This window comes from Vanacampus margaritifer, chromosome 8, assembly GCF_051991255.1.
Source record: "Vanacampus margaritifer isolate UIUO_Vmar chromosome 8, RoL_Vmar_1.0, whole genome shotgun sequence".
Lineage (NCBI taxonomy): Eukaryota > Metazoa > Chordata > Actinopteri > Syngnathiformes > Syngnathidae > Vanacampus > Vanacampus margaritifer.
Window position 1 is genome coordinate 9784817 of NC_135439.1, and position 26813 is coordinate 9811629.

At 39.0% G+C, this 26813-nt stretch overlaps 2 protein-coding genes across 3 annotated transcripts in view; one reads left to right on the forward strand and one right to left on the reverse strand.

Annotated features, from left to right (window-relative positions):
* Positions 1-12842, reverse strand: part of pbrm1l (polybromo 1, like) — a 20360-nt gene extending 7518 nt beyond the window's left edge. For both annotated transcript variants that reach the window (XM_077574059.1, XM_077574058.1), the window contains exons 1-21: positions 12472-12842; positions 12046-12202; positions 11872-11969; positions 11476-11623; positions 11205-11354; positions 10949-11065; positions 10790-10858; positions 9627-9725; positions 9471-9556; positions 9256-9347; positions 8965-9181; positions 7155-7296; positions 6978-7063; positions 6614-6893; positions 6430-6535; positions 4226-4865; positions 2821-3032; positions 2548-2736; positions 2228-2385; positions 1908-2156; positions 75-220 (exon numbers count right to left, since the gene is read on the reverse strand). In XM_077574059.1, the coding sequence (XP_077430185.1) occupies positions 75-220; positions 1908-2156; positions 2228-2385; positions 2548-2736; positions 2821-3032; positions 4226-4865; positions 6430-6535; positions 6614-6893; positions 6978-7063; positions 7155-7296; positions 8965-9181; positions 9256-9347; positions 9471-9556; positions 9627-9725; positions 10790-10858; positions 10949-11065; positions 11205-11354; positions 11476-11623; positions 11872-11969; positions 12046-12180 (3419 nt within the window). In that variant the 5' untranslated portion in view covers positions 12181-12202; positions 12472-12842. The remainder of the gene's footprint in view (positions 1-74; positions 221-1907; positions 2157-2227; positions 2386-2547; positions 2737-2820; positions 3033-4225; positions 4866-6429; positions 6536-6613; positions 6894-6977; positions 7064-7154; positions 7297-8964; positions 9182-9255; positions 9348-9470; positions 9557-9626; positions 9726-10789; positions 10859-10948; positions 11066-11204; positions 11355-11475; positions 11624-11871; positions 11970-12045; positions 12203-12471) is intronic.
* Positions 12833-26813, forward strand: part of camk1a (calcium/calmodulin-dependent protein kinase Ia) — a 19672-nt gene continuing 5691 nt past the window's right edge. The window contains exons 1-11 of the mRNA XM_077574062.1: positions 12833-13032; positions 14616-14734; positions 20887-21018; positions 21667-21741; positions 23420-23558; positions 23635-23761; positions 24004-24079; positions 25259-25371; positions 25448-25526; positions 26417-26504; positions 26594-26756. Of these exons, the coding sequence (XP_077430188.1) occupies positions 14649-14734; positions 20887-21018; positions 21667-21741; positions 23420-23558; positions 23635-23761; positions 24004-24079; positions 25259-25371; positions 25448-25526; positions 26417-26504; positions 26594-26756 (1078 nt within the window). The 5' untranslated portion in view covers positions 12833-13032; positions 14616-14648. The remainder of the gene's footprint in view (positions 13033-14615; positions 14735-20886; positions 21019-21666; positions 21742-23419; positions 23559-23634; positions 23762-24003; positions 24080-25258; positions 25372-25447; positions 25527-26416; positions 26505-26593; positions 26757-26813) is intronic.

A 26813-nucleotide genomic window follows, 5' to 3' on the forward strand; every position in this document is an offset into this window, starting at 1 on the left:
ACACCCCAGTCCAAATATGATCAATAATGACACACAAGCAGATGAAAAAAGAAAAATATGTAAACACCGTTTACCTGGCAACCCGATGCTTGGCGAGGCCATGCGACTGGATGTAAACGCAGTCCCCAACTTTGAACCACATGTCGTTGTGGTGAAACTGTTCATAGTACTGCCAGCCTGGCTCTGCTCCGCTCACCTCCGTGGGGACATCCTCCCTCTCCTAAAATATTAATCATGCACACTAATGGCTTAATAGCTGGGCTCTTTTATACCCTAGGTTAAATACCTCACAGCTTGCCAAACACATACAGCCACTTCATTAGTCCAATTAACATTTGTCTTTAAATATTTATGTGGTCCCCACTCTTCCTTTCCACTCGAATTTTCCTTAGATAAATGGGAGCAGATGAGTGAGGTTAAAAAAAATCAATGTATTCATTAGGGATGTCAGGCAATATATTTTTTTTAATGGTAATTAATTGTATGACTTCAATTAGTTAATAACTATTCTAAATGTACAATAAAATGCTATTTTTCCCCTCTAAGTTTTTATACATATTGTTAACATAAAAGTGATTTTTTTTAAACTAGTAGAAAAAATGGATGCATCTTTTAGTCATTGATACAGAAATGTCATAATAATTCATAAAATTGAGTTTAAATTAAAAAGATGTACTGTAAAAAAATAAGTGTGCTATTGATATGCGTTGAGGTCATTTTCTGCCACTAGATGGCATAAATGCATTCGTAAGACATTGGTGACAGCTGGGTACATTTTTCTAATCTAATCTCATCTAATCTAAATAATTTAATTTTATCTAATCTAATTAATTTGTGAAATTCTGCACATTTTTAATTGTAAAATTCAACTAGACCCGTCTCTACAAATACATGCAATGCATTATTATTAAATTTATTACTGCTAAATTATGACGTGGACGACGGGTCTGCTGCTTTGCGACTGGAATCGCCCCCAAGTACAGGATTTCCAATTAAGGGGTGGCGTTAAAAAAATTAAAGGAACTTTAAATTAACACACAAATTTTGACACCCCTACCTCTATAAAACAAAAAATACAATGTTTTTCAAAATCCTTTTCAGCCTATACAGTATACACGTTACAAACACAACATATGTAATGTTCAAAATGATAACCTTATTTTATTTTTTATTTTTTTGGGGTGCAAATATTCACTCATTTTGAATTTGATGCCTGCAACACATATAAACAGGGATGTGATTTGACCAAAGTGAAATTATCTGAAAATTTAGCCGGGGGTCTGGGGGCCGCTGGCACCCAGCTAGGTCCAGGGTTGGCTCATGGGTTTTCCGTGTTTTTAAGTACTTTCAATGCACTCACATGACAAAGAAATAGACAAAACAACAGCATAAATTTTCAATGTATATTGAACTATCCCATATAAAATGGCAGTTTTAGTCAACTCAAAATCAGTCACATTCAAAAACATTGGACTGCCTTTGCTTTTAAAAACTATCACTGAGAATATCATCATATCTAACTCATGTGATTACTAAGTTAACACATAAATAATGTTGAAGAGTTCAAATTTCATGAACAAATGAAAAGTAACTCATATTAGAGCATACCACAAATGTCTTTGTTATAGCAGAAGATGTTATCTGTCGGAGTCATGTGCATACACAATGAACTACAAAAAACCCCCCAAAAAAAAACAGATTTTTTTTGGGGGGGGGAGATAAAAAAAAAAGCGGAATTCCGCGAATTAGCGGAAAAATCACATCCCTGATATAAAGGAACTTTAAATTAACTCAAAATTAACACACTAATTTTGACATCCCTAGTATTCATACGATGTCTATCAGGAATAAAGGGAATATCAAGATTTAGAGTATGCGAAGCAAAAAAGATTGAGTTAAAAGCTTACCTTGTCCACGAAACTGCTGCTGTCTACTACAAAGGAGATTTTCTCAAGTTTCTCCAGGTCAGGCTTGGCAAACATGGACGCAAAGCGGACGACGGGCAGGGCAACGTCTCGGGGGACAAATCGGACCGGGCTGGGAGGCACGGCCCATATTTTGATCTTCTTGAACATCTTGCACCTGGCAGTGTACCGGGACTCGCAAACGTACACGTCCTCGGCTTTGAAGCCCTCCGGTTGGAGTTTGAAATAGTCCTGCGTTTGTCAGAAAAGCATAATGAGCAACTTCAGCAAGAAATCAAGCGGCAATTATCTTTCAGGCTTACCTTGACGAACATGACTACGCATTTGCCCAAGACTTTACTGAAGGACACTCTGTTGTAGTAGTCGCTCTTGAAGGTCTCGTTTTCCAGGAACTTGCGAGTGGCCATGTGGAAGGTTTCTCTGGGCCTGTAAAACCAGCAGCCATAGAGCCACTTTTCACCTTTATACACACAAACAAAATGAGATGAGTGGATATATGAAGTCTACATGATTTATCTTGATCACAAAAAAATGGCATATTCTCCTGTCACAAGGTCCCATAAGGACTGATTGATTAATCTGTGTGCAAAAAAAATAAAAAATAAATAAAAAGTTGAGTAACCTTCGTCATCCTCCCACAGACGCTCAATCAAGACGATGTGAGGCTTCAGGTTGCCCTCAGATGGTTGCACATAAACATACTCCCCCACCTGGTAGGTGGTGTTCTGGAAAGTGCATTGCTGCTGGTACACGAGATCTGGATGCGACTCGGGCCGCCATACTTCACTTGGCAGGTTCTTCTCCTTTGAATCTTTTGGAAAGAGAAAAGAAAGATGTCACTTTTAAGGATCAAATCAACAAGCCATTGCCGCTGATGTGTCGAACGTCTCCATACTTTTGCTGGGCTCATCCTCCTTGTCCTTATCCTCCTCCATTTCTTTGGGTATTTTCTCCCTCTTTTCCTGCTCCACGTCGTTGTGCAAGTGTTTCAGGGTGTAGTTGAGCGCGGTGGTTTGCAAAATCTCTCCGTTCTTGCACAGCTCGTCCCGGATCTTGATGAAAAATTGCTGCAGCTCCACCGCGTCGTCGAATACCTCAGAATCGGTCCTGCAAAGGAAAATAAGAAAGTTAACGAATCGCCCTAGAGTTGACATGCCATATTAATAGAGTTCATCTTACAGAATACAATTAGAGTATTTTTTTATTTTTATTATTTATTTCACCATCAATTTGGTTTTGCTCCTTCATTTGGATATTTTTTCTGAAAAATAGTCCACACTACACAACATTATTAATATTTTTTTTAAGCCTCTGTTGGAATTAGGGAAGAGAAATCTGTTTAATAGACAGATAAACTGTATAGGTTGGACTATAAGATGCTAAAAGATATAAATCTCAAGATTGTTATTTAAATAAGGACGTTTCTAACAAATATGTTTTACATGAGTTTGGCCTTAACAGAAATGAGCAAACATTTTTGTTTTATTCAGTAAATCTTTACTTGGCTAGATGACAGTTAACTCATTCACTCCCAGCCATTTTCACTGAAGCAATCCCCTTCGCTCCCGGCTGTTTTACTGGATTTTGACCAATTTTTCAAGGCCCACAGAATATTGTGTTCTATTGCTATAAAAACATGGAACCTACCAAAAGATTCATCTGGAAATTTCTATCTGTTTCCGTGTTGCAGCTATTAGCATTAGAATATAGATAAGTTCCACCATTAATCACAAATCTGCTTAAAACTGTGGTTGAATCAGCTTGTTTTCAACATGGCCCTGGCTGATCTCTTCTACTCTGCTGCCACCTGCTGGCCGTTTTTGTAACAACTACCATTGCTTCAACCGTTTTGTGCAGTTGAGAGGCTGCATCAAAGCCTTCTTTATCTCTTTGACTGCCAGACGTTTTCAGAAAAGGGATGCCGTGGGTGCCAGCAGATTTAAGCATTTTTGACTGATCTTTCAAGGTCCACAGAAAATTATGTGTTTGGACTATGGAAACACACATACTACCAAATGAAAGATTGGACTCTCATCTTTCATCAGAAAAAAAAGTTTGTTTCTACCTTATTCCGTTTTTCAGTAATCAACAATAGAAAATGGTTAGTTTCACCTCTGTTTTGAAACAAATGTTTAACGTCTTTGGCACTCCTCCATAGGATTTTACTAAACGTTATTTAACGTTTTGGGCAGTCAAAGAGTTATGCTCTAGCATAAAAAATGTTAAAGAACGTATAAATACGTCTTTGGGACACTTAACACATTTAAAATAGAACATATTTATACGTTTTTGGGTAGTACCTGTGCAGCCTCCTGGCCTTCTGCAGCACTTCAAACACATGCTCCTGGAAGACATCCAGTCTCCTGTAGCGGCCACGCTCCACATTTACTCTGATTATGTCAAAGTTTAGCGGAGGCTTTTCTGGGGTCTCTGGATCCATGGCGGGAATTTCAGCCAGGGAGTCACTGTAGCATCGGCCCTCTTCGTCCTGGTGGCCAAGCACTGATACCAGCAGGTTCCTAATCATCTCACGCACCAAATTTGCCACAGCAGGAGGTCCAGAATCCTCTACTCCCTCCTGCTGCTTGCGCGTCTCCAGGAGGACCCGGTGCAGCATGAGAGCGTCCCGGTAAATTAGAGATTCGGGCTCGTTGTACATGCAAGCGTTGTTGAACATGACAGTGAAGTCCTCCGCGAGGGTCTCAACGTCCTGGTAGCGTCCCGCAGCCATGTGGCTGCGCAGGCGCTCCATGTCGATGGGTCGTTTGATGGTGGCGTAGTAGTCAGGCAGCTCGGCGCGAGATGGCAGACGCAGGAAGATGGTGCTCAGTCGGCGGCCGCGGCGGTCCGTGAAGTTCCGCACGGCGTCGTATAGCTCGTTTAACTTCTGTTGCAGTGGAGTGAGGTATTTGGTCTTCTTTGGAGAAACGCCACTCTTTCCTGGGAAAATAAATAAATACACGCGCAGTCATTTAAACTAGTCAAGAAAAAGAGCCTTGAGGGAATGAAGACCATCGGTAATGTGATTTAAAAATGAATCTATCTGCAAATCAAAGTCGGGTTAATTCTGGACTATGTTATTGACATAAGATCCCACAAACACCTGAATTTGCAACTAGATTTGACATAAATTGAAATCTGAACATAGTTAAGGTAAGCCTATACTTCTGCCAATTTCACATTATATTCTAGCTTTGCATTCATACATTAGAGTGTTTTTTTTTTTTTTAAACCAAATCATAATCAGGGTTTCCATCAAAACTGAATAGCTACAACCAGAGGAATACTTCCCCATTATTACGCTAAGAATTAACAATGCCCAGAAGGGACAGTAAATGGGCCATTTTTTACAGTGCAAATTGAACTGATCTGATTACATAACATTTTACCCTATATTGAAAGTGTGAGAGCAAAATGATTATCTAACCTCATCATCAAGCCTGAGCTGATGAAAAGATAAGGTTGTAGTTGTTGGAGGTCATTATGTTGTCCTACTCACAACTATTAAATCATTTAGCATGTTTATGTATGGATTAAAAACAATAAGAAAATAATTATTAAGAACTACTGGTGCATCGGGTCACAAAAGTCAAGGTTCAGATCGGATCGCATCAGAAAAAAAAGATAAATAATACTTTGTCTTAATTTATTTTGTAAAACACTTTTTCCCATTAAATTAAAAATCAATGTGTCTCATATAGATAGCCCTTTAGGATTTAGGAACACAACTTAAAGTGCAATATGAGGCAAAAACATTCTTATTTTATACATGGTCCATGTGTAAAATAAAGTATTAATGGCTTAAAGTTGTGTTCCGAAAATCTGAACGGCTATGTTTGAAATTTTGAGTGGAATGTTGTTTTTTTTAAATGAGCAAAAGTATTTTATAAATTCTATTCATTTTTTTTTTTTTTAATTACGAAAATAACTTTAAGTGCTATTTAAGGCACATTCCCTTCCTTTAAACATGGAGAGTGAATTACAAAGTAGATTTGATCCATTGGAAAATAATTCAAGTAAGTCGGGTACAGTACCAGCTGTCAATGCTAACAGTTAGCTGCTAACGACTCACATCGCAGACTTCTGCCGTATCATACAATGACGGCGTAATTAATTAGCGGTTTCTTAACGCCCTAAATTAGGGATTGAATACGAGTTCAAAATAGCGTCGTGTGGATGTTGGTCGCAACAACAATGTCGATCAAAACGACGATAAAGAAACATCTAAAAGGGAAGTCAAGCTAGCCATTATGCCACAACGTGAGCCAACTTCAAAGTAAAAGTCTACTAAGGCTATTTGCATTGCCGTCAATGTATTACTGTATTTGGTCAACTTTATTTTGAAGTTAGGCTTAGCGTGTTACGTTGAGTACGTTTCAGCTTCCTTGACATGTAGGAAAGGTGTCCATTGTGAACCCCCCCCCCCCCCCCCAATCCCTGCCATCACCCCAACCAATCCACGGATTGTGAGCAATCTACACTACTACTAATGACTAAAACCTACTCAGTTTGAGTTTCGGAGAGCCCACATCCTCTTCATCAGGTGGCTGTCCCAACTCCTTGCGCTTATCTTTAAGTATTTTCTCCAGGATGTCAGCATCGTTGTATACCTAACATCACAATAACAACATTTAGCGATGGCAAAGACGGCATTGGCCTTTTAGTTCCATATGCTCGACACGCCCTACCTGAGATCCTTCCTCGTTATAATGGCGGGCATTACGGAACATCAACCTCATGTCGTCCATCAGCGCGTCCTCTGTGGCGTAGCGCTCGATGCGGACGTTGTGCTCAATGGTCTTCAGGTCCATGGGTTCCAGGATAACCTTGTAGTAGTCGGGGTAGTCCTTCTTGGACGGCTTCACCATAAACAGGTCGCAAAGGCGGCGATTGGTGCCCACCTCCCTGGCATCCGTCACTGCGGCGTACAGTGCTTTCATTCGGTTCTTTTTGATATTTTTCTTGTGGCTTCGAAAACAGAAGGGAATTCGATGACAAAACAGCAACACAAACACCAAAAGGTTAAACGGTAGAGGTGGGGCGATTTGCTACCTTTTTCTCTTGGTGCTACCCGCATCAGATGACAACAGGCTATCACCATCGTCGTCATCTCTTCTCAGAAGTTCCTTCTTTTTTGCCTGAAAAAAAAAAAAAAAAAGCAACACCGAATGATTACGGTCATGTGCAAAATGAAATACAGCAACGAGGAAAGGTCAAATAAATGATTACCTGTAAAATCTGCTGAAGCCTGAGGGCTCGTTTATAAATGCTGGAGTTGGGCATGTTGTATCGCTTTGCGTTCTCAAACATCAAAGTGAGGTCAGCATCCATTTGTTCCACATTTTCATATTCACCATTCTTCATCTTGGTCCTACAATTGGGGGTAAATAAATGCCTCTAAGGAACTGACAAATTGCTCTGTACAAATCTTTGATTTACGACAGGCGTAACCTGAATTGGTGGTTGGGACACAACATAGTCAATCACCAAACTAACTCAGTAGCAGTAAAGTCACAATTCATTTATTCATTCATGTAATGGCCTTGAAGCATTTTTCAAACAGTAAATCTTTGTATGAGAAACACTTCACGGCCATAAAATTGAAAACAATCAAATTGAGTGTGCCTTCTTGTGCAATGTGACCACATATCCTTAAGCTGAAGCAAACCTCAATTTACGAGTGCGCGGAATTGCTATTCACTAAAAAATTGGTTTCAAATTAATTTTCTGGACAAATACTTCTATCTAAATGACATCCACTAAGTTGTGCTTATGCTCACACACTGGAACCTTCATTTGTGACATGTCACATTAGAGCTGTGCAATTAATCTAAACTCGATTACAATTTCAATTACTACACTTCACAATTACAAAATCTGCATAATTGTAAAAAAAAAAAAAAAAATACTAATTTTGAGGTGTTTACATTTATATTTTTGCACCGTTTTTATTTTAAAATGACCAATTTAATAAATCTTGCTTGGTCCAAAAGGAACTTGCATAATTATAGTGTTTCAAAGAAATGTATTCGTCTTAATCTCTTTTACATGTTTAAACATCTTCTTTGTTTCGTACCAAAAAACAAACGATTGTCCCAATCGTGATCGCAAATATGACCAAATTAATTGTGATTAACATGTTCTTCATAATTGAGCAGCCCTATGTCACATATTTCAGGTATATTGCAGTTTTGGATGAAAAGCTATCATTAGTATGACACCCATTAAAGTGAAACAAGCAAGTGATTGTGCTTTTAAGAAACCCTGAAAGTGTACATGGCGTCTGCTAAGCTCTTGCTAGTTGGGTAAGCCTTCCTCAGTCCCCACTGTGGAGCCTGCTGAGCAGGGGAAGGAAAGAGAGCAACAAGGCACTTTACTTTCTAGGTAAGCCGCGCCATTTAACCCTGGAGAACCCAAGAACCCTTTTCTTCTTTGGAAAATTATGAATTATACATTAAATGACTGCTATAAATTCACTGAACACCAAAATATATGTTTTTTTCAATTTATTCCCTAATTTAGGATCAGGGCGAAATTTGACCCTTTGGGATTTAGGGGTATCATTTCGAAAAATCAGAATAACAAAAACTGTCAGTAAACTATTTAGAATTTAAGAAAATAATCACTCAAATACACAGCAACATTGAACAATATAATTTTTTTGTTTTTGTTGCATTTTAGCCATCTTGTCACCACCACTCTGGCTCATGTAAGTGCAATATTTATCCACTAGATGGCCCCATGCAGGGGTCAGAAGTGGCACTCTGGACTTTTGAAGTTAAATTTGTAAAAAAAAAATAAATAAAAAAAAGAAAGAAAGAAAAAAAGGTCTTTGTTATTTGAGTGGCAGAATTTATAGGGGCCAAATTTGACCCCGTGGGTTCTCCAGGGTTAAAGGTACAACACACACATGTACTAGTATGTCTGTGTAAGTGCGAGAATGAGTCACGGCACCCTGGTAGCTCATTGTGCGCCAATCCTCCCACTGAAATGCCACATGAGGGATATTGTTGAGACCCAAAGATCCCATAATCTCTACCTGATTTGTTGCAGACAAATAGTCTGTTTTATCTGCTGGTAATAGTCGGGATATTCCCTGCGAGAAGGCAGATTCTGGAAGGGTTCGGAAAACAGCTGGCCCTGGCTATTCCTAGCGCCTCGCACGGCTTCGTACAGCTGGAAGATGGGGTTGCTCATCTCCATGCTGGAACTCTGACTCTCAGCCTCCGACTCGCCTTCGTCGTAGCACACAGAGCCTGCGGAGCATTGACACGGTTGGATGCTTTTTGTTGAATGAGTTTCATGGATGGTGCGGCCCAATGATGCTTACCGGAGAGCACGGGGTCATCCTCGCTCTCGGAGCCGTACTGGAGAGCTACGCTGACGCCAGAAAGTCGATCTCCCTGACCAGATCTGCGATTTCTTAAAAATGGAAAAGGAGGAAAAACTTGGACCACACAATTACAACTTAACATTGATTCATAAACTTCAAAGTTGAAATCAGACTTAAATGGAGTCAATCTGATTGGACATTAAGAAAACTACCTGATGCGAAGACTCGATTTAGTGGGTTCAGCATGCTCCAGGTCAGTTTTCTTCTGAATAAACACTTTTTTTATGGTGTTTGCATCCTATAATATGACACAACAAATGGTTACAACAATGTGGAATTTTATGTTAATTCATTAAAAAAGGACATACCTTAAAAACCTGAGACCCAGGCTCATTGTATGTTTTGGCATTTTTGGCCATGAGGTCGATGTCCTTGCCCATGGCGTTGATGCTTTTGTAGTATCCAATCTGAGCAAAGCGGAAAAAATGACTTTAAAATAAAATAATGTAATTTTTCTAAATTTGAACTGCAGAGAGAATCCCTTATTAGACTGGTCTACGTCCTCCTCTTCTTACAAGCTTGGAGTAACTCAAGCAGAGAACTAATGACTTAACGTGCCCACATCACTGACGGTGCACATTGGACATTGGTGAAGCTTTGTCGACTAGAAAATCGGTATTCATTTGAATATATTGTGGACATTTTATCTTTCAACATGAAGCCCATTATATTTTATTTGTCCGATATATTATTTAAATTCAGCATTTGTCCTCACAAACAGCATTATGACCCCCCCAAAAAAAGCCACGCCCATTTTTTAACCCTGGAGAACCCACGGGGTCAAATTTGGCCCCTATAAATTCTGCTACTCAAATAAAGACCTTTTTTTTTTTTTTTTTTTTTTACAAATTTAACTTAACTTGATAAATATTGCACTTACATGAGCCAGAGTGGTGGTGACAAGATGGCTGGCAACATGCTGTTTTGTTGAGCTGGAAATCAATCCAAACAAAACCATCTTCTCAGAAAACCATCAGATGGTAAAATTGTGTTTTTTTTGTTAATCTATTTCATATCATGTTGCAGAATGCCTAGGAGTATGTTTTAAATATATATATATATTTTGATAAATTAGCAACTCTGAGCTCGTTCAAAAAACAAGGGTTAAAATTGAAAAAACATATTTTGGTGTTCAGTGAACTTATAGCAGTCATTTCATGTATAATTCATAATTTTCCAAAGAAGAAAAGTGTTCTTGGGTTCTCCAGGGTTAAATCAAGAAAAAACTAACGTAATTAATTATTTACATGTCAGACAAAAATGTTAACTATGAGCTTTGATGGTTACGAACATCATGAAGAATAGATCCTCACGCAGCACAAGAAAGCAAGTTAGCGCTGTACTTGTTTGTTTTTCATTTGTTTTAGATTTTTGTGGCAAAATTAGTGGCCGATAGTTGGGGCCACTCATGAAAACTAAACATTAGAGCAGAAGCCACCACCTTTGGGGAAAATAGAGTAAATATACCGACCTGTATTCTTTGAGCGATTGTTCTCAGATCAATGGGTTCCTTTATAACAGCGTAGTAGTCTGGGTAATGCTAGCAAAGAAACACAAAACGGCACGTAGAGATTGCAGTACATTTAGTGAGTAGCAAAAGGCATCATTTATGGAGTCAATCAAAACTTACCAATTTGGAAGGCAATTTCTCGAAGAGTTTGCTGACTACGTGACCTGAGGGATCAGTGTACAAAACCACCGCTGCCAGGAGTTGCTCTAACACTTCCTTTAAGCTGCTGGAGGATGTCTGAGGGACCACAATTAAAAAAATAAATGCCTTTGCCAGGTTAGGTTGTCTGATGCTCTGTTTTATGACAAATCTATTCCAATGAGAAATGAATGTTTGCTTTCAATTGTAATGGTAAGAACAAAATCACCAGACTGACCTCATCTTCCGTTGACACCCCTGGGTTATCCATCATGTCGTCCCCATCGTCATCATCGTCTTCCCCATCTCCGCTCTGCAAAAAGTCATTCCTCGTCTGCAAATATATGACCCATAGCTTGTTGGCAGCTTGATACTCCTCGCTGTCCCTCTAGAGTGATGACAAGAATCACAGAATGATTTTAGGAATCAAAACAACACAAATGACAAGTCACTGGAAAAGAAACATGAGGCCTGCCAAGAGAATAAGAGAGCATTTATACATTTATTACCTTGTAAAAGGATTTGGTGTTGTTAAACATGAGCTGGAAGTCTGCAGTGAGCTGCTGCACCTCTTGATAATCTTCCGCCTTCAGCTTATGCTGAATTTTTGTCATGTCTATAGGCTGGGACACCACCTCATAGTAATCAGGTAGGTTTCTGTGGAATACAGTGAGCACATCTTTAGCCTGATCTCGGTGTGACACATTTGCATCTCTGACAGTGTCACTTTAAAACGAGCATTGCCATCTTTGCAAAAGAAGAATGTGGATAGATGAACTTGTAATGTATCTGCTTTGATCGTGCAGGTGTAAACACAACTATTGATTGGTGGTTTGGCATTTTAAACTGGAGAAAAGTGCAATACAAGTGAAAAATAAAATTTCCAATAAATTTTTGTTAAATACCTTCTCTTTGGTACCCTTAGAAAAAGTTCACTGAGGTTTCTCCCTTGATCATCCTTGTAGTCCCTGACGGCGTTGAACAGCTCGTGGCATATAGCAATCTACACATGAACGAGCCTTGTTAGCATCGGGAGATCATTCAAATCATCATCACCAAACTCGACTACTACTACTGACCGTGTCTACAGGTGGAACACTGGAAGCCCATTTTCTTTTACGGCCACTCCCAGGAGTGGAAACGTCGTCGAGGTCCCCTCCTCCGCTCACACTGCTGGAGGGTGAAGTAGCTCTTCTCCTCTTCGCGCTCGACATTGATGCGCTGCTTAGCGACGGGCTAAAAAAAAAACAGAGAAAACATTTCTACTCTCTTAAGTGTATACACCAGTCTGATCATTTAATAAAAATATATAATAAATCGTGTGGTTCGAGTCCAAACTTAGTCGCTAAGCATTAGCATCACTTGGATGTATGAAACAAAGCAAGGAGCTTGTTAGCATGTTTACTCCCGCTGGCCTAACAAGCGATCAAATCGACAGACTGTATACCACTGTTAGATAAAGCACATTGAAAGGTCACAAGTCGGTTATCACATAACAAACTTACTGCAAAGACAGAGAAGACAACCGTAATTCCCTGAGCTAAAATAATCGCGGCTAGCTTGCCAGTGTTTGAAAACTCCAGACCGGAAGTTGAGCTCATGTTGCTTGTATGGTGAAAAAAAAAAGCGCCACAATCGGGAAGTGTCTCCATCTACAGATTCGGAACAGTACTGCAACTGCATTCAAGGCACACAAAAATCGCGTAACAAAAATAGAATACAAATTAGTAGAAACAAACTTTTTGTAACATAAAATAATAACTTCATTTAATGATTTCGTGATTTTAAAAGATGCTTTTATTCCATGAGTTTATTTACAAACCAAATCCCTCAGTTGCTGGCATTTGCAAAGATAACATTGCTCATTTTTGATTGACAGCGCATTATATCCCTTTCCCCCCCATCCAAGGAGATTTCATGCTGCACTACGTCCACATACGTGCGTGTCTTTGACGTCAGGAGCAGCAAAAAGCGGAGCGGCAGCGCTGCGCACAAGCCCAGCCAGCAGCAGCTCATCTCTCCCGGAGGCAAGGAGCGCACAACCTCGGGCACAGATCGCCATTTAGGTACGTTGTATCCCCCCCCCCCCCTCCCCCTACGCATTGATTTGCTCGTCTTTCATGAATACAAAATGTCAAGTGTCCGTGCATGACACCCGTGTGAAAGAATTCGTCGCGGTCTTGCTTAGCGTGTCATCCTTGAGTGGTGCAGTACACCCACAGTGCTTTCCGCACGCTCGCAAGCACAATTTTCATGTTGACCAAAAATGTATCTCGGTTTAAAACTCTTTGTTATTGCAGATATTTATCAATAGGCCTACATTGGTTTAATTAAAAATGCATGGACTTTTTTTAAGGTTGATTTTTGCTTCAAATGCTGCCATCGTCCCCTCTACTGTCCATGCATGTGTTGATATTCACCCCCCCCCCCCTTATTCTATGCTTCCTTTTTGTGACTGGCTCTGTTTGCCCTACTTCCAAGCTGTTACGTTAGTCATTTTTGTCATTATCCAAGCTGCCTGTCAGCAGAAGATGTGGTTGTACATTTTTTTAATGGGATGCAAGTCCAAAAGGCTTGAAATATTGTTAAGAGTCTTTGAGTCCGTTAATTGAAAAGTGCTTTATGAATCTAAGTCATTAGCTATTTCGGCCCTCTTGCATTCTTGCAATGAAAGAATCGTCCCTCTGGGGGCTATAACAGACCCGGGAAAAAAAACCACCAAAAAGTGTATGCATCTTGGTGAAAATGAATGTATATTATGTCAAGGGGTCCTAAACATTGCTGGGAAATTTGAAGAAGAAAAAATTTACTTATATATATATATTTTAAAAAAGCGTGTTTGGTTCAATAAGGCTCTTCATCAGAGTTGTCAAACTCATTTTTGTCGAGGGTCACTTTTACCTCTGAGGGCCATTATGACAGTGAAAGTTTTACAATCAGAAGGATAATGTTAATAATTGATGTTACTGTAAAAAAATGTCAGTTATTATTTATTGCACATGGCAACTTGAAATGTTGATCGATTTTAGCAAGTTGACACTTGATTTGCCTTCGCGGGCCACATAAAATGATGTGGCCGGCCGGATCTGGCCCTCGGGCCTTGAGTTTGACACCAGTGCTCTAATTTGTCCATCGGTCAGAATGTAAGTCCGAATAGTTGTTGGCCGGGCGACCAGCTTAGGATGTACACTGCCTACCTGGCGTCCCACCTTCCCAAAAATATGAATTTTAGGTTAAACACTTCTTAAATTGTCAATGGTGCGAATGGTTGTGACGATTGGGCCGCTTTCCATCTGGGTTAGGCTCCAGCCTACCTGCGACCATAATGAGGACAAGCGTTCTAGAAAATAGATGGATGGTATTGTCTCATTGTCATTCAGTGGAGTCAAACATGAGCTGCACTAAGCATTAATCACATCAGGCTAAGTGAAGTAATGGATCTATTTTTACAGACTGCGCAGGCAGCATTCACTGCAGTCCAAATATAATTATGGACATTGTATGCCACAGCACTATTCAAGTAAAAAAAAAAAAAAAACGAACACATTTTTATTCCAACTCGTGCCATAATGATTTTACATTGTTTGCTTTTGTTTCGGTGAGGGCTAACAAACAAATTGTGCACGCTGCTTGTCTCGTCTCCTGGCAGCTGTAGTGTGGCGAATCCCATCAGCTCGACAGGATGCCTCTAGGAGAGGACGGCAACGGGTGGAAGAAGAAGACGTCCGACATTAAAGAGCATTATGACTTCAAAGAAGTGCTGGGGACGTAAGTTGGAGTGGCCATGTCACAGCAAAGGCTGCAAAGTAGGATCCTGGGGGGATGTGTTGCTTCTAGCGCTGTACAAAGTACTTTTTTTTTTTTTTTTAAACTGACTCAATAAGGCTCTTAGCCAATGTTGACAAACTTTTTGTAGCAAAGGACCACAATTTTAATATTCTGTGACAGGTGATGTGATGACAAGGCATTTTAACAACCATTGTTTTACATTTCAAAAAGAGTGATGCCATTCTTGGATTTGCAGTGTACCCCTAACTTGGGGAATAACTAGTTGGTAGTTTCCCACAAACACCCTGGCTACTAGTACTAGTGCCTAACTAGTCTGTTGCATGAACTGATAAAGCATGTTCGAATGAGCGGTAAAACATATTATAATAAGACAACCAGAATAGTCCAGTTGAGATTGATTAATTGCCCTGGCAATGGCATGACCTGGTTGAATAGGTAGACTAGTCACTCAGATAGTTAGTTAGCATAGTTATCTGTGAGTTAAAAGGTTAACCAGCAGTCCGTTTGGACAGTTGGTTGTATGTGTGTTAGCATTGTCAGTTGGGTGGTTAGTTAGAGCACTGGTAAAATAGTCGCTGAGTTAGTCAATTAGTCAAAGCGTCAACTAGCAGTCAATCAGTAAGCACAGTGAGTTGGTCAGTTAATTTGTGTGTTAGCATAGTTTCTCAGTTTTATTGGTAAGTTAGCTAGTAAATCAGCATACAGTAAGTAGGTAGGCTAGTCGCTCCGTTACTTAGTAGTTAGCACAGTTCACTGGTTAGTTAGTTTGTATATTTCCATAGTATGCCAGTTCATTTGTTAGTTAGCTACTAGCTAGTCAATTAGCAAAGGTAGGATAATCATTCAATTAGTCACTAGAGTCAGTTAACTATCACAGCACAGTCCTAGTCAAGATAGCTAGAGTCAATTAGGATAACTGATCAGTAGGTATAGTTAATTAACAGTTAACTAGAATGAGAGTCAATAACAGTCAGTCAGTTATGTAATTTGACTGCTAGTGCAAAAAGTTAATTGATTGAATCGATGAACAAATTAGCATGCGTAGGATAGTTACTCAGCATTGTTATTCGGTTAGCCAAAGCATGGTTAGTTATTTAGCACTGTTTTCCAATTAGCATAATTATCTTTGCTAGTCAGTTAGGTAATGAACCAGCATAATCAGCATACTGTACTTAATAATTGTCAAAATAGTATAATTTCAAGTGAGTAAATTGTCACTTTTGATGACAGGGTTTTCTCATACATTACCATAGACTATTGTCAGTTAGTTTCAGGTAGCATATGGCATAGAATAAATATATTGTAACATATTTTGTCTGTCTTGTCAGTTAGTACATTTACATTACTTAGGTGGTTAGTGTAGACATTTTTTTTCCCTTTTAGCCACCAAAAGATGAATGGCACACTTGCACTCCTCAATCAAAATTTTAGTCCATCCTTTCATAGCATCTTGGGTCTGCTAAATGCTACTGTTATCTAATGACTCATGATGCTGCATTTCCACTTCCATACCACCAAAACTTAAAGCTGTGTAATTTACAGTAACACTCTTCTAGGTTATATAATACAGATTGTATTTGTAGTTCAATTGTCAGTGTCGTCGGACCTGGCATGAACGCGTCGATGAAAAGCTCCTTACGGGCTCGGAGAGACGATTACAGAGAAGCTCTTACAGGAATTCAGTGTGTGAGGTTAATTGATTTATGTTGAAATATTATACTCAATTCTGGCTAATCCTCACAGTTTGAGGCTCAGTCGGGTGTCAGGACGAAGTGCCCTCATTCAAGCGGATGAAACGGAAAGACGCTTGTGTCGCGTGTTCTTCGTCACACAAGCGCATTCCAGTCAAAAGACATAATGCATAATCAGAAGTGCTGCTGCATTGCTAGCGTCTCACTTTGGCTTGAGGCCCTTTGAGCCATCGACGTAGTGTGCTCAATTCAATTAGCATACTGTAGTTGAAAGAGTCACTCAGTTTGTTAGCATAAACAATTGGTTCGTTAAACAGCAACAGTCAGTCACTTAGAATCGTTAAGACAGGTTGTTAGCTTGTCAATTAGCATAGTCTGGATAATCACTTAGCGATCATAGCTGGTTAGTTCAACAAGCACAATCAGTTAGCATATGTTGATGCTTTGTTAGCTTGTCATTTTGTATAATTTGCATAGTCAATCCATTACGATGGTTCGTTAGCTGCCAATTACCATTATTAGCATAGTCGGACAGTTAGCAAAGTTAGTTTGGTAGATAATTAGCATCGTTAGAATGGTAGGTAGTGAAGGTTATTATTTGATTACTTTATTAAGTGTAATCCTTGCGTGTTCAAAATAATTGCATTGAGATCTCAATGAAGAAGTTTTCTTTGCAAAGATTTATTTAAGAGCTCTTAAAGACACAGGAGAAATGCTTACATTCAAAGGTGATGTTAAGCCTCGAGTGTCTCGAATATGAAAACACCCACTCTTTTTATCCATGAAAGATAAAAGGTTTCTCTCCCCCTCCTAGGTTGAACAAAGGTTTAGTGATGATAACAAACAGACATGTTTACTCCAGCCCCCCTACCGGCTCGGGCATCAGATGTAAACAGGATTTGACCTCAGACCTTCAGTTTTTACGACCAAATGACTAATGATAAGAGACTCTGACAACATTCTGCAACATGCGCATTCTCAAGAGCTGGTGAGGAGTAAGCGGTTCAAATGAAGTTCACAAAATCATTATCACATTGTTATTCATTTCAATACATGGTTATATCACATCTATATACCTATAAGTAAATTAAAAAACAGTAAAAATATTAATTGAAAATGTTAAATGTCTTTAGTAGCACAGTCGGGCAGAATAATTAGTCGGTTGGTTAGTTACTTTAAATCAGCAAAAGCAAGCCTACACTAGCAAATGAGTACATTAACATAATTAGTCATCTTATAGGCCTATAGCTATTCAATCAGCACGGTTTGTATAGTCAAGTAGCCTATAAAGTCAGTGAGCGTAATAATGCGTCAGTTAGTTGACTTGCTGCTTAGTTAATTAGTAGGTACCATAGTCATTCAGTTAGTTGTCTAGTCTATTAGCAGTTAGCTAGCTGGTGAATTACGATTTTTGACATGTTATAGCCATAGATCTAAATCTGGAAAAAAATCTTGTCTTAAGGAATTTGGTCTTTTCATAATATTAAAAATGTAAAAATGATTAATTTCTCAATATCAATATAACACATTTGATAGTGTGCTTGGTGGACGTCTTAACCAACACATGACCTTGAGAATATGAATTACTGCAGGTCAGGATATTGATCGAATATACACAGTGAGATAATCAACATTATTTATGCTTCTTTTTAGCCATGCATTAAAAAGCTCTACAGCGGCCTCTTATTTAAATGCCAAATAAGAGTATGTAGTGCTCAGCAGCAAACCCACAGAGAGCGACGTCTCCAAGGAGGAATGAGCAAGTGGATGCTTAATTACATGTGTCTCACAGCAACAGTAGCAATGTGTGACTGTGCACATGCTCTCCAGACTCCCATTTGCAAAAGTCACTGACAAATATTAGCTTTTGTTCACAAGAGTTTTCATTCTGGGATGAACTTTTGAGAGGACCCCAAAATGTTCTTTGGGAGGAAGCAAATGTTTTTGTGTGCATACACTCTCAATGGCCACTCGGTCCCCTTTCTCGTCTCACAGCATCCCCGCAATCGCTAACAATGTTCATGGCCTCCTCCTGTGCCCCCCCCACGCTCCTGTGTAAATACATGCCATTCTCTCCCTCACCATAATCCATAATGCAGTCTAGTCTCTTTTGGAAAACAGCCACGCTACATTTGCAGTATCTATTATTGAACAGGTTAAAGATAGTATCATTTTTATTTAAAAAAACAAACAAAAAAAAAAACAGCTGCCGTTCTTGTAAATGTCTGTGCGTGAGTGTTGTGGCCTCATCTTTTGAGCTTCTTTTTTTTTTTTTTAACCCCAGCTTCTTAGTAATATAACCACTTAGAATTATTCATCCAATCACTACCACACACGCTACATCCAAAAAAGTACGTCCAGATGATTATCAGCAAACGAGCGCTGGTTATTTGTTGAAGCATCACATTAGTCGCCTCAGACTTAATCCAATTCCACTCATGGTATCTTGCTAAAGTGCACCGCCATGTCACTTGATATGCCTTGTCTTTGCTAAGAGGTACATTGTGCTGACAAAAAAATTACAGATGAGTGACTTTTTTTCCACTTTCACTCATTCACTGCCATTGACGGCTATAGACGTCAAAAAATTAATTCGAGAATGGAAACCTAGATTTTTTTTAATTGTACATTTAGAACAGATATAAAATTTGTGATTAATCGTGAGTTAACTATTGAAGTCATGCGATTAATTACGATTTTAAAAAATTATTGCCTGATCCCCCTAATTTTTAATAAGCTTTTCTTTTTTTAATTAGGGGCATCAGGCGATTTTTATTTGTAATTATTCACATGACTTAACTCACGATTAATCACACATTTTATATCTGTCCTAAATGTACAATACATTTTTTTCTAGGTTTTTATACTCTTGTTAACAAAATGTGAAACTAATAGAAATAGTTCAAATAAATTATTGACGTCTATAGCCGTCAATGGCAGTGAATCAGTTAAAGTGACTTTTGAAGGCAGTTTTCAAGTAAAAATAGATTTCATGTATATGTCTGAGCAGCTATTAGCGACGCCATTTCATTTCCACCAAGTTACTTGTATGAATAAAGACTAAAGAACATTGTGAATAGCTAAAATGCTTGCGCTTATTTATGAATTTTTAAGAAAATAAGCTTTAAGGGGGATAAAAAAAACGGTTACACACTAACTACATGCTCTAGATAATTTTTATATGATTTTTAAGTACTGGTAAACTAAAACACAGGAATTGGGACAACTAGTTTAAGACAGCACAAAGCAATACTGAAGTCTAACCAGACTGTTTTTCACTATTTTTGTTCATTGTTCACTAAATATTGTAATTTGCTTTATAACATATACTTTATGCTTGACTCATGATAAATACAGTTTATATTATTTCAGGCTGCTTGTGTTATGTTGTGTTAAGATATATATTTGAAGGAAATGCCACTTTTACAGTGCTGACTAGTTCACTCATACTGTATTATGTACGTATGTGGGTGGCGTGGCTCAGTGGTAGAGTGGTCGTCTCCCAACCCATAGGTTGAGGGTTTGATCCCTTGCCATTGTGACCACGTTGAAGTATCCTTGAGCAAGATACTGAGTTGCTCCTGATGCTGCGTCATCAGTAGATGAATGAGTAGTTGTAAAGTGGAAAAGCGCTATATAACTGAAGTACCATTTATCATCATACCCTCTCAAACTCAGCCATATCAAATTGAATTGGAATCGAACTGAATCATGCTAATATCTAGAAAGCCTTTAACTCATTCACTGCAATTGACGGCTCTAGACATTAAAAATTCATTTGAACTATTTCTATTAGTTCAATTTTTTTCCCCCACTTTTGTTAACAAGAGTATGAAAATCTAGAAATTTTATTTTTTTTGTACATATAGAACAGATATAAAATTTGTGATTAATCTTGAGTTTAAATAATTAAGTAATCAAACAAAAAAGAAAATATTATTAAAAAATTAGGGGCGTCAGACGATTAATATTTTTTAATTGTAATTAATCGCATGACTTCAATAGTTAACTCACGATTAATCACACATTTTATATCTGTTTTAAACGTACAATACATTTTTTTCTAGGTTTTCACACTCTTAACAAAAGTGGAAAAAAATGTGAAACTAATAGAAATAGTTCAAATGAATTTTTGACGTCTATAGCCGTCAATGGCAGTGAATGAGTTAATTTGCTGTATGGCATTTTTTTATGTTATACCTTTTAATTGCAGGAAATATACTAACTGCCATTCATAATCTTGTGTTGTGTATAATATGGTTGACATTGCTGTAACCTTGACATTACATGTAGACCGTTATGCTTTGATGTGCAAAGCCCTAAAACCAAAGAATCTTTGCGGTGAATATCAAGTGTGATATCATGCACTATTATCAGAATAAACTTCCCTGGAATTGCTTATGATCTTCCTGTTCTTGTCCCCCCCCCCTTCCCCCCCAGGGGAGCGTTCTCTGAGGTGCTTCTTGCCGAAGAGAAGAGAACACAGAGGCTGGTGGCTATCAAGTGCATCCCCAAGAAAGCTCTGGAAGGCAAAGAGAACAATATAGAAAATGAGATTGCAGTACTGCACAGGTGAGATGACACCCACCAAAGTCCCCCCCCCTGTTGTCCAGTGGAAGAGCTTAACCCCCCGGGCAGATTATATGCAAGAGGTCAAGTGAACGGGCCACCAAATGCATGGTGTCAGTAGAAACAGTAGGCTTGTGCACCGGAAATGTCAGGAGTAAAGAAGATAGACCTATTTTTAGTGTCCCTGTTGCCAGGGCAACAGCACACAGAGGCGTAGATAGTGTGGAGTTCCCTGCAGCAATGTATTGAAGAGAAGGAAACGTAAAGGGTGGAGAAGAAGTGAGGATGGACTGAAATATGAAGTCTACTGTTAAGCCAATAAAAGAGCATTTACATGGGATGAAAAAAGAAAAAGAAAAAACAATCTGTAAAAGAGCGCAGTTGCTCACCCTGCGATATCCTCCATCATCTGCCACGGTGTTAAAGTAACATATTCTCACATGTTGACAAGCGATGCCCTGCTGGATGCTTCACACTGCATATTTTACACTTCCCGTCATTTAGAAATCTGCTCCGAGTAGCACATTCAGCCCGATGCTACTGTGTCCTTGCATTCTCTGACACTTGTGAGGGGTTCTAATTGTGACACAACGCGACAATAATGCCATCTGGTGAGCGCAAGTTTAATTATGCTTTGACAACAATTTTCAGAATCAAGCACCCCAACATCGTCTCTCTGGAGGACATCTTCGAAAGCACGTCTCATCTGTACCTCGTCATGCAGCTGTGAGTTCTCCTTTTAATTTGAGAGCTGTTGATGTGGAATTAGAATTTGGGGTAGAAGACAAAATACAGATGTTGTTGAATTTTTGGGGGGCCGTTTTATTACGTTCTACAAGCCTGTTATGTCATACATGCAGCGTACTGTTTATAGTCTATCTCAAATGAAATATTCAAACATTTCAGCAGCAGCAGCAGCAGCAGCATTTTTTTTTTTAATGGAAAGTGGCTCGTTTACTGTCCAACAAGACTTTAAATGTAATAGAGCTAAATCAAGAATTACAGTTTGTGCAATATCAAAGTGACTCCCTGATATTCTGAATGTGTTTCAAATTTTAATAATACTATTATTTTGTTCAAGGAAAATAGCAATGACTAGTGGAGTTCCTCAAGGCTCTGTTTTAGAGACATTTGTTTTAACCCATTTGTAGCACAAGGGTCACTTTGAGTCAAGAAAATGTGTCTTTTAGTGTAAAACAACTCATAAATATAGGTCAGATCCTTTACTTGGGTCAAAAAAATTGGGTCATTTTGTATAAAACAACCCAGAAAGTTGGGTCAAATTGACCCATAAAGTGGATAAATTTTTTTTTTATCCATAATTGGGCTACTTTAGACCCAACTGTTTTTAGAGTGCCTGTGCCATTATTTTTGCCGGTAACATTCATTTCACATTTGTTTTTGAGTCACTTGTGTTAAACTGCTGGAGAACAGAAAGGCTAGCGGAAATCCTCAAGGCTCTGTTCGCAAGCCACTTAAGAACAGTCTTGAAGAACTCCATTTGTCATTTTACATGTTACTATAAAACAGAGTTCTTCAGTGCAATTTTTTTAGCAGCCATGGCTCAGGGTGTAAAGACGGTCGTTCAGTTCGTTCATGCGTCGTCGTGTCCTTGGGCAAGGCACTTCACACACATTGCCTCCAGTGCTACTCACACTGGTGTATGGCAGGTGCGAAAGTTTGGTGGTGGTCGGTGGGGCCGTAGGCGCACACTGGCAGCCACGCTTCCGTCAGCCTGCCCCAGGACAGCTGTGGCTACTTAAGTAGCTTACCGCTACCACAGTGTGAATGTGCGAGTGCATAGATAATGTATCTATTCCATTGTAAAGCATCTTTGAGTGTCTAGAAAAGCGCTATATAAAACCTTTTTTTTTTTTTTGCCGCTATATAAATCTGATGCATTATTATAGTTTAGCAGAGTTTTCAGAGAGCTGGAGGAAGTGCACTAGTCCTTTTTGCATTCAACACTACAGTAGTTTCTAGCTGTCTAAACCTTACACGGGAGTTCCTCAAAGCTCTGCTCTCAAGCCACTTGTGTTTAGAGCGCTGAGCAACAAAAACGACATGGGGTTTTTCTTAGCTTGTTTATTAACAAGTGTGAAAACAGAGCCTTAAGAACGTTTTTCTATTTATTTATTTTTAATCTCAAGGCTCTGAAGTTACAAAAGTGTAAAGTGTCAAGAACATCAGCGCCAAATTGTCATTTTTTGTCTCGAACATCAATACTAAGTAGATGTTTGTAGGTGCTTAACCAATTACACGCTTCAGCGACGTGGAATTCCTCAAGGCTGTTGCGGAGCCATTTGCGTCCATCTTGTCAGCTTGTCATTTTTGCCTTCAGCATCAATAACCAACCACAGCCTGTCACTCGGTTACGATTAAAATCAGCTTTTTTATCACGCAGCGTGTCAGGTGGCGAGCTGTTTGACAGGATTGTGGAGAAGGGCTTCTACACAGAGAGAGATGCCAGCCAACTCATCCACCAGATTTTGGATGCGGTCAAATATCTTCATGATATGGGGATTGTGCACAGAGACCTGAAGGTAGGAGGGGAAAAACGTGGAGCCCGACTGCCTGCATTCTGCGTTATTTGTTCTAATAATACCACCTGTTTTGCAGCCGGAGAATTTGTTGTATTACAGCATGGACGAAGATTCGAAGATCATGATCAGTGACTTCGGCCTGTCCAAAATTGAGGGAGCAGGCAGCGTTATGTCCACAGCCTGCGGGACTCCCGGATATGTGGGTGAGGCATTTATTTCCCGGGTGAGCCACTCCTGGCTTTTGTATGCTCAGCACTCGCTGGCTCAGCTGACATCCTCTTGTACACATTGCCTCGTGAGAGGCTCTCTCATCCACTACCGAGTCAAGTGCAAGCGATCTATAAGTACTCTCTATTCTGTTTAACGTGACCCGGCAGCACGCCAAGGTCAAGATGACTTTGAATGCTACCCTCTACACTGCTGTGCGTTTGCGTGTGTTGCACAGCTCCCGAGGTGCTCGCCCAGAAGCCGTACAGCAAAGCGGTCGATTGCTGGTCCATAGGAGTCATCTCTTATATTCTGTGAGTTTGAATTTGTTCGGTTTGTTGCAATAAAATAGGTCTTTTGTGCTCATTTGTTTAAATAAAGAGGCCAAAATATTACAAACAACTCTCACTATGATGCAATTCAGTCATACGCTTGTAAAACACTACAATCACTATGGGATGAAGTTTCTGCAGAAATTACGTGTGCATTAAATGTTAATCAAATGCTGTCATATAGCAAGCGGGCAACGTGAGTGCAAAAAGTGCATAAAAGGCATAATGATAAGTGTTTTACATCTGTCCCTATGGGGTAGGCCTCCTAAATGCTAACATGCTAACAATATGCTAATCTGGCAAAATAGCGCTAAGGCATATTGATAAGAGTTTTACATCTCTCCCATGTATTGGGGTACTATTTGTAATGGGAATTGATTAAATGCTAGCATGCTAACATTATGGTAAGCTAACATACGTCAACTAACAACCATCAACAGACAACATGCTAAAGCCGATTGATAAGTGCTTTACATCTCTCCCTGTATTGGGGGTTCTATTTGTAACAAGAATTGATTAAATGCTAACATGCTAACATATGGCAAAAATATTGGGTACTTATATATTATATATGATGTGTGATGGTGTGTATTGTTGCTAGTAACGCTGTGAATTTCTCCACTGTGGGATAAATAAAGGTGTATCTTATCTTATCTTATCTTATTTGTAATGAGAATTGATTAAATGCGAACATGCTAACATTATGGTAAGCTAACATGTCAAATAGCAACCTCAACTGACAACATGCTCAGGCCAATTGGGAATGTGTTTTACATCTCTTCCTGTATTGGGGTGATATTTGTAATGACTCTAATGAGAATTGATCAAATGCTAACATGGTGGTATGCTAACATATGGCAAAATAGTTAGCTGAGTACATAAAGGGCTTATGTCCTGAATGAGCACTGATTGGTAATGGTAGAGAAATGTGTAAAATGTCTCCGTCAATCTGGGAATTTTGCCATGGAAAAGAAATGTGACAAGATAAGAATAACAATGATATTTTTTTGCAGATTGAATGACCAAGAGTTCATACCTTTTGGACAGTTAATAAAACCTGAGCATTATTATCTTTGTAAATAAATACTTGTAAGACCAATATAGCTCCTTTATTGCTCTTAATGTGGCAGTGTATTCTTTTTTTTTTAAACATACCTTCAGACTTTGCGGGTATCCTCCATTTTATGACGAGAACGACGCCAAGTTGTTTGAGCAAATTCTGAAAGCGGAGTATGAATTTGATTCTCCGTACTGGGACGACATCTCCGATTCAGGTATCCATGAGTTAAAATCTGCAGCACACAAAATCAGAAAACACGTCATTATCATAAACATAACTTTCTTTTATAGCCAAAGACTTCATCTGCCACATGATGGAGAAAGATCCTTCAAAACGATACACGTGCGAACAGGCCCTCCAGCACCCATGGTAGGAACCGTTTCTCATACTGCACATAATCATTGGAACAGCATAAAAGTATAGAGACTGGGAAACACATATTGATGCACGCTATATTGACAAGTATTGGGACAACTAATGAAAATGTAAAAATGAAAGAACAAATTTTGAGAACATCTCAATTAACTCATTCACTGCCATTGACGGCTATAGATGTCAAAAATTGTTTTGAAATATTTCTATTAATTTTCCACTTTCCAGCTAAAAGTTTTTTTTTTTATTGTACATTTAGAACAGATATAAAATTTGTATAAGTCATGTGATTAATTACAATTGACATTTTTAATCGCCTGCTGCAATAAAAAAAAAGATCATTAAAAATTAGGGGCGTCAGGCGGTTACATTTTTTTAAATTGTAATTAATCGCATGACTAGTTAACGCCGTCATTTTACATTGACATCCTCCAAAGAGGAAGAATTTGGAGATCATCTGGAAAATGATGTCTTGAAAGTCAAGACAAAAATTTCCAACCATCATCATGTGTGGTGTTGCATAAGACTTCAGAAAAACATCAGAGACTTCCTGTGATGATAAGTTCTGAACTTTCGGTTAACTACAGTACAGTAGTACCTTGACATGTGAGTGCAAAAATTTTAATCGCCTGATGCCCCGAATTTTTAATAATTAAAATTTTTTTTTTAATCGTAATTAATCGCATGACTTTAATAGTTAAGTCACGATTAATCACAAATTTTCTATCTGTTCTAAATGTACAATAAAAGAAATCTAGGTTTTCACACTCTTGTTAACAAAAGTGGAAAAAAATGTTAAACTAATAGAAATAGTTCAAATGAATTTTTGACGTCTATAGCCGTCAATGGCAGTGAATGAGTTAATATATGACATGTCGCTTTTCCAGGATCTGTGGAGACACAGCTCTGGATAAGAACATCCATGAATCCGTCAGTGCTCAAATCAAGAAGAATTTTGCCAAAAGCAAGTGGAAGGTCGGTGATTTGGTAAAAGCAAATAGTAATCAGAGCGCCGTTTGTATGCTTTTCCTTACCCTCGCTCGCGCTCTCTCTCTCCACCGCAGCAAGCGTTCAACGCCACAGCGGTGGTGCGCCACATGCGCAGGTTGCAGCTGGGGACCAGCGTGGAGGGGCCCAGCCAGATCACTCCCACCAGCCCCTGCCACGGACTCCTGCTGCCCGAGGAGGAAGAGGAAGATGAGTTGGGGAATGGCGAGAATGAGAGTTGTGAGTTTGAAAATGATTTATCGTCTTTTTTTTTGCAACACATACACATGGACACAT